The sequence below is a fragment of the Triticum urartu genome, chromosome 4 (genome assembly GCF_003073215.2).
Source record: "Triticum urartu cultivar G1812 chromosome 4, Tu2.1, whole genome shotgun sequence".
Classification (NCBI taxonomy): domain Eukaryota; kingdom Viridiplantae; phylum Streptophyta; class Magnoliopsida; order Poales; family Poaceae; genus Triticum; species Triticum urartu.
In genome coordinates, this window is record NC_053025.1 from 12,682,921 (window position 1) to 12,691,082 (window position 8,162).

General features: G+C 42.9%; 1 protein-coding gene across 1 annotated transcript; it reads right to left on the bottom strand.

Annotated features, from left to right (window-relative positions):
- Nucleotides 1-5,127: 5,127 nt before the first annotated feature.
- On the bottom strand, nucleotides 5,128-6,664 carry LOC125550261 (NDR1/HIN1-like protein 2). The gene has a single exon (XM_048713219.1). It carries the CDS (start codon nucleotides 6,418-6,420, stop codon nucleotides 5,530-5,532), a length of 891 nt encoding a protein of 296 aa, XP_048569176.1. The 5' UTR covers nucleotides 6,421-6,664; the 3' UTR covers nucleotides 5,128-5,529.
- Nucleotides 6,665-8,162: the final 1,498 nt, after the last annotated feature.

Here is an 8,162-nt window from a genome sequence, read left to right on the forward strand (position 1 = left end):
ACCGTCGCCGATCTCCTGCATGCCGTCACCTTCGTGTCTTGCACGACAAGGATTAGTCGAGATTAACCTTGTGAGCTGTACAGGCGCGTTACCCTTTCGGTTAAGTTCCTTCCGGGAGAGGTTTTACACGAGTGTCAGACGAGCGCGCACGTCTATCTCTTGTTTTTTTTTAAGAAAGAAGCTGCACACCGGGGATGGAAAAGAAGGGAGCAAGAAAAGGGTTTCTCTGGGGCAACTGGACTACTGGGTTACTGGCCCAGTGGCAGGCCTAACCGGCCCAATAAGAGTCTACCTGTTTTTTTATATCGCAAGCTGAATCTACTTGTTAGTTCTAAGAGAAAACTACTATTTGTTGGTGTTTGTTAGCACATGGGAATTACTATCTACATCCTGGTTTATTGCTCCCCTTGGTATTTTGTGTCAAACTTTGACCATGGATATAATTCACAAAAAGTTAATGCTTGTCACACAAATTAGTATCATTGAAAACTATGTTCAAATATGAATCCAACGATGTAATTTTTCTATGACATGCATTAACATTTTGTTGGTTAAATATATGATCAAATTTTGATATAAAATACGAAGAAGACCAATAAATCAGGATGAAGGTAGTAGAGAGAACAAAGAATAAATGGGTGGAAGGAAAACGGCTATCAACGTTGGAAAAAGAGGTTACCCTTAAATCCATTGCACAAGGTAAACCATCATACGCAATATTCGGACCAAAGAATCATGCAAGCAATGTCACACTGGTAACAAGGGATGGTGTCAATAAAAAAAGAATGATTGGTTCACCTGGTAATTTGTGTGCACCAAAGCGGCAAGGAGGTATGGGTTCCATGATATTAACCATTTCAATTTTGGCTACTGCTGCTTGGAGAATGACTTTTAAATGTTGACACGGATATTTTTCGGATGGTGACTTTTAAATGTTGCGTTGAGGAAGAATGCATCATTCATGTGGCAGAGCAGCATAGACGGCATCGATAAAATTAAGCATGAGTACTATTCCGCGCGAAGCTGGCAGGAAAGTCACCAAACGAGCACCCCTCCGCGTGTCAGCACTAAATGGGCCAACCCACTGCTTGTCGGATTTGTGACTAGTTTTTTTACTTTGATCAATTTTTCTATTAAAATATTACCATATATTTATAAACTATTCATGATTTTCGAAAAAACTGTGAACTTAAAAAAATGTTCAATATTTTGAAAATTTTCATTGAATCTGGAAAATATTTGCAAAATAAAATAATGTTAAATTTTTTGAGAAAATACTCGTGGTTTTGAAAAATGTTCTTGAGTTTGAAAAAATAGTTGCAAATTTAAATTTTCATCGTTTGAAAAAATTGTGGAATTCTAAATATATTCACTAATTCAAACAATTTTCGTGAATAAAAAAATGTTCACAAATGCTAAATTTTTTTGTGAACTTGAAAAATATATTGATGGTTAAAAAATGTTAGCAAATTGAAAAATATTTGGAAATCTGATTTGGTTCCCGGGAGCACTTGCTCCTGCGCTCGAAAAATATTTTTTGAAATACAAGAAAAAACCCAACATTTTTTAGGTATTTATAATCACATCTGAATGCTGCCTGCAAAGTTTTAGGCAAAAAGGTTAAACAGTTTGGCTTGTGCAAAAAAATGAGCACCAAATGTTACCCCAAAATGTCACCCCAAATTTGACTTTTTACCGATGAAACACTGCCGCTTCGTTTCACATGAAAATTATCTAGCATGCATGTGAGATTAACACGAACATCCAGATAAAAATCAGAATTTCTTGAATAAATTTTACCACCTTTTTTTTGCGGTATTGTTCATCCCGGAGCAAATGCTCCCGGGAGCCAAAACGCCCCTCTCAAAAATATCCATGAATTTAGAAAAAGACTGTGATTGGGAAAAAAGTTCATCAATTTTAAAAAATGTTTGTGAATTTGAAAGATGTTCATGGATTCAAAAAAAGATCTTGATTGAAGGAAATGTTACATATTTCATAACAAAAATGCGAAACAAAAATTGAAAATGAAAATAAAAAAGGACAAGAAAATGAAAAACCAGAAGGAAGAAAAATGGTCCGCAAAGGTTCTAGAACATTTCTAAAACCGGAATGTGGAATCTTCCGAAATTGTCTAGTTGGGTCGGCCCCAATATATGTGCATAGCTATCACAAGGGTATGTGTTTGCTCGCTAACCATCGACCTGTGGAGTAAATAGGATTCCCCGTTAAACATGGTATATTTGACAAGTGGACGATGGTAAAAAAAAACATTGGAACAATGTATGGATTCAGAACTCTCCTCCGAGGGAAGTTATAACACGTTGTGTGGCACACTTGCTCTCCAAGGTGAGTGATCTCACACTAGTAGAAAAACAGGGCTTTGGTCACAGCTCAATATACACATTAGTCCTGATTGCATTACGAACCGGGACTAATGTGAGCATTAGTCCTGATTCGAGTGGCTAAAGGCATTAGTCCCGATTTAAATGAGACCTTTACTCTCGGTTTGAGACACGAACCGGGACTAAAGATTAGACCTTAGTCCCGGTTTGAGATACGAACCGGAACTAAAAAGTGCGATGCCCTTTAGTCCCGGTTTGTGTCGCATTTTTTAGTCCTGGCTCGTCTCTCAAACCGGTATTAAAGGGGTTCGTGTCTCAAACTGTTGCATACGACGTCGGAAACGGCTATAACTTTTGCATACGATGTCGGGAAAAATGTATAATATATTAAAATATTCAGCACGAAAATCTGCATCCGGGTCGTAGGTCGTTTTGAAAATTTCTAGAACCCTCTAATTCTAAAAGGGAAAAAGTTATGCTCAAATTTCATTTTTTTTTTAAATTTTGGTTAAATCTGATCAAACTGTGGTCAAACTACTTATTTAAGAAGTATAATATATCAAAATGTTCAGCACGAAAATCCGCATCCGAATTTGATGGCCGTAGACCGTTTTGCAAATTTCTAGAATCCTCAAATTCTAAAAGGGAAAAAGTTATGCTCAAATTTCAGGTTTTTTGAATTTTGGTTAAATCTGGTCAAACTGCTTATTCAAGAAGTATTAGTGTTACTAAATAATTATTCAAGAATATTAGTGTTACTAAATAATTATTTCAGTTTTTTTGAATTTTGGTCAAATCTGGTCAAACTACTTATTTAAGAAATATTAGTGTTACTAAATCATTATTGCTTTTAGAATAATAGTTTGAAACTCAAACAGTGAAACATGTGACTTCATGCTCAAGCTAAATCACTTAGGATTAATAGGATTGACAACTTACTATTGTCGGAAAAACAACAAGTGCAGACTTGAAAATTAGGGGGAATAGAACTCGGAGGTTAAGCGTGCTTAGACTGAAGTAGTGACAGGATGGGTGACCGGCCGGAAAGTTAGACGATTTGAAATGATGAGGGTAATTAAAGAATAGAGATTATAGATAAAATTCAGTAGTGATGAGGGGTGATTAGAAATTAAATTGTAAAATAATTCAGAAATTTAAAAATTAAGAAAAAAATAAAAAAATCAAACCGGGACTAAAAGCCCGTTTTCTACTAGTGTCATTGACCGGACACTAGAATGGACAAACGTTTTGACATGTTGACTCAAGGGAAATCGTTGCCATTTTTTTCTTGCAACATGAGATGATGGATCTTATTGCCTAGAGCTTTAACAGAATGGGTGTTTGTCGGTGCGACCATCATATTACTCTATCAGGGATTAGCAACATGGACGAAAAACCGAGGCATGATGATGGAATGGGCTCGACCTGTGCTCACCCCTTTCATGTTGTGTGGTCTTGGTTAACAGGCATACTAAAGTGCCCCGTCCCGCGTCGATCGTGTAATCGAGAGCCTGAAGATGCATAGCACTTACTCCCTCCGTTCGGAACAAGTCGTGGAAATGAATGTATCTAGACATATTTTAGTTCTAGATACATCTATTTTTAAGACAAGTAATTCCGAACGGAGAAAGCACTTTTTCAGAAAACAATGGGGCTTTACGCTTGATATATCCGATGAAACGACCCTCGATGATTTGTACTATACGACCCGTGGAATTACTCAAACTCGTTTCAATCATTGTCCCATAGAAGCTATTTGTTGTTGCCCATGAGTTGGCTACGTGGCTATGGGCTCGTTTTGTTCTGAGTGATGGAAGATGTACCCCAAAATCTATAGCTCTTCTTCTTAAACATGTACTAACTCTTATCACAAGTTAATGAACAAGGGATTTAATTTAAAAAAAAAGAGAGAACATAGTACTCCCTCTGGTCCTTTTTACTCCGCACATTAGTTTTGTCTGAAGTCAAAGTTTGCTAAATTTGACCAAATTTATATTAGAAAATATTAACATCTATAACATCTAATAAATATAATATAAAAATATATTTCTAGATGGATCTAATAATAAATATGTTGTTATGTGAATGTTAATAATTTTTGGTGTAAACTTGGTCAAAGTTGGATGAGACTGACTTCAGACAAACTTAATATGCAGAGTAAGAAGGACCGAAGGGAGTACTAATAATAATGTACTCCACTACCACCATTAGAACCGGATGATTAGACTGCGGACCAAAGATGCTTCTTCATGGTTGCACGGTCGCCCAGCTTTTAACAATAGCGGTGGCGTCTACTGTTTAACACATCTCGCGAGTACGGGATGTAAATTTCCTCCTCCTTTTCCAGGGTCGCGTGTTGGGAAAAGATGCGGCGTGCTTTAATGATTTGTGTTGACCTTTAAACTAAGCCCTCACCGATCCCGGTAAACGACCCCCATCATCGTGCTTAAGCACAAAAGAAAGCCCTTTTTTAACAGCGAATGACCCTTTTGCCCTTCAACAGCTTCAGCCTCACGGCGCAAATCCTCAGAACTTGTACATTTCTTTCTGTTCAGAACTCTTCACTTCCTGTAATTCTACAGCGCTCGCCTTTCCTCTGGCGTACAAAATTAGTACTGTACTACTGTACTTCGGCAAAAAGAAACCTTGGGCTCCAGAATATATTCCTAAGCAAGGGATGTATGATCATTTTTAAGAAAAAATCACGCGTAATCTCTGCATAATCATACTCCATACTATTACAAAACTGTCCGTCAGGAATACAAAACCATGGGCTGTAACATGAAAATAAAGGAGAGTATAGTTTGACAGTACATTAGTAATACATGCCACTAACGATTACAAATTCCCTCCGACAAAAAAAAACAGTTACAAATTCAGATAGATATGTAATAGTCGTACAAAGTTAAGCGGAACAATCCCCAAGGTGTACTTGCACTAGCAAAAAATAAGGTGACGCAAAAAAAAGAAACGTAGAAAAATAAGGAGAAATAATAAACAAATACCTCAAACCTCACATCGCTCCTCCCCTCCCCTCCCCCCCGCCAAATTTCGTAAAATTCAAATGGGATATTTTTTTACAGCAACCGTCGGTTGTGATCTCTACTACCGCCGCGTCCCAGGTGAAAAGTAAAGTGGCTTTGGTTCGCTTTCGCAATGTGCCCCCTGGGAGTTTGCGTCGTCACTAGAAGGTCCACTTCCAGATCTTGACTCGGATCCTGACCTGGCACACGCGCGCGACGGTGGTCGCCGCCGGGGGCGAGGTTGTCGCGTCGTCGACGGCCGCGGACGGCTCCGGGGCCTCCACGGCGGCCGGCGCCTTCGACGGCGCCTTGGCGACGGTGAGCTTCACACCCTTCTTCTTCGCCGGCGCGGGCGCCGCGGCGGGCGCGGCCACCTTGATGCCGTCGCAGTGCACCTGGATGCCGATCTTCTTGGTCTTGAGCCCGCCCACCTTGACGCCGGCCTTGGTCTCCAGGTCGAGGGTGATGGCGAAGGTGCCCGACTTCTTGATGTCGGAGCTGGCGGCGGTGGGGTCGACCCCGAGCGCGGCCGCGGTGACGGTGGCCTTGATGACGGTGATGTTGTTGGCCTCGTGCAGGAACCCCGGCACGGTCGCCTCCCCGAGCGGCACGGCGTTGGCGGCCGTGGCGGCGGTGACGGTGAAGTCGTCGTACAGGTAGACGAGCTTCTTGTTGGGGTTCTTGGCGGTGAGCGTGAAGTCGATGGAGTCGGTGAGCGCGGGCGCCGTGGCGGAGCTGGAGAGGCTGAGCTTGTTGACGCGCGCCACGGAGAGGGTGAAGGCCGGGCGGTGGGGGCGGTAGAGGAGGTAGAAGCCGCCGCCGGCGACGGCGGCGACGAGGGCCAGGAGGAGCACGACGAGCACGGCCCAGAAGAAGCAGCAGCAGCAGCTGAAGCGGCAGGAGGAGCGGCCCCCGCGGCGGCCCTTTGCGGGGCCCTGCGGGCGGTAGATGGGGCGCTGGTACATCTTGGGCGGCCCGCCCGCGCCCGCGCCGTTGGTGGCCGCGGCGGCGGCGGCGGGGGGCTGCGGGTTGGGCTTGCCGTTGGAAGACATTGCCGCGCGCTAGCCGGGGACGAGGTGGCGGCTCTTGGCGCGGCGCGGCGGTAGCTAGGTGCCTGGACTGGGTTTCCGGCCGTGCGCTTGCTGAGCGAGTCCTCGGAGAGAGAGGAGATCTATAGGCCGAGAGGAAGGAAGACGCCGGAGGAGAAGGTGAGGTGAGGTAAGGGAAAAGGGACGGGTCACCTTACGGATGGTTCGTCCTCACCAAATCATTTGCTACCGCTGCTGGCTGCTGCTGCTGAGCTAGCTGATGCCTGCTGCTACCTTTCCTTAGCCTTTTTTATTAAGCAAGTCGCCCCCGTAATTCTCGCTCGTGCCAAGTTGGGTTTTCTCCCGGGAAAATCATTTGGATGGCAGTTTAAACTTGTATTTACACACAAAAAATTCAAAAACTTCCATTTCACGTACTACTGTACAAAAGTTTTTAAATGTATTTAAATGAGCTGCAAACTGAGCCTTGTACTGGCACGAACTGCTGAATTACTCCTTGCCCCGTAGCAGTGGTGGAGTACTAACGTTTGTAGTGATGGCTACCTTAATTTGTCCCTCTAAAACTTATGTACAACGGGGTAGGAGTAATTGTGTTTCAGCGAGCCAATACCTTGAGCCGGAGCTGCGATTCCCTGCTCAAAATTTACTAGCAAAGCGTCAGAGATTTAATAACAACACATTTTGTTGTAATTAAGTGCATCTGATCATTATTTTTGAACGAACGGAGGCAGTAGCATTTGTGAACATTGGGACCGGCCGGGGCTGTGTTACACTTTTATGCTGCTGCTTCATTGAAGACATGTGATCCGGGCTTGGCCTGGGCAGGAGTCGGTCTTGGATCCAACTCTCAACTGCAAGTTGATTTTATTTTATGAGAGAGGTGTATTATTGTTTGAATATAGTTAAGAGCATATCTAGCCCTTGCCCAAAAAGCTATAATTCCCTAAGGCCCCTCCCAATACTCCACCGTGGACAGGTGCTAAGCATGCCACATAAGCGAAAAAATGACATGACACTATATTTAAGGAGGAGAGAGAATACTTTGGTGACCCCAGGAAAAACCAATGCTAAGCGCAAAAACCTAGGCAAACCACTTAAATGAAACAATTTTACCAATACATGAAAGACTTTAGGTGCTAACTCATTAAATAATGTGTGCTTAGTAACAACAAGCTAAGCACATATGCATTGGGGTGTTGAGTTGCTAAGGTATTTAATGCACTTAGCACCTCATCTAAGCACCTTTGCATTGGAAGAGGTCTAATAGAAAATCGGTTTGAGGACGTCTAGGGCACATCTAGATGTACTCTAGTTATTACACATCTAATTGACTCAATCAAGCATAAAAAAAGAACCCACATTAATCTCCGCGTAAGATCAATGACATTGGACTTAGATGTGCAATACTTATGGCACATCTAGATGTGCTTTAGCAAAACTGAAGCAATTAAGCTTCACCTAGCACTTTCCCAAAACCTTTAATCCATCAAAAATTTGAGCGGAACCTATTCAAATTCCACCTCTCCTACTAAAATATAGCTGGACATCGCCAACTCCTAATAAATCATCTCTCCCTTTCTCCCGCACACGAGCTGTGTCTCCTTACGCTGCCTACATCATTGTTGCCCCCAACTCACCGCCGCCCATGTCCCGCAATCCCGCCTCCCTCCCCTACCGTCTCTGGTGAGAATCCGCCAGGTTCTCATTGTGCCCGGCCATGGCCAAGTTCCTTTCTGTCATTCCCG

Bases quoted from the DNA above. Each gene is read 5' to 3' on its own strand.
- LOC125550261 (XM_048713219.1), bottom strand. From the start codon at position 6,420: ATGTCTTCCAACGGCAAGCCCAACCCGCAGCCCCCCGCCGCCGCCGCC.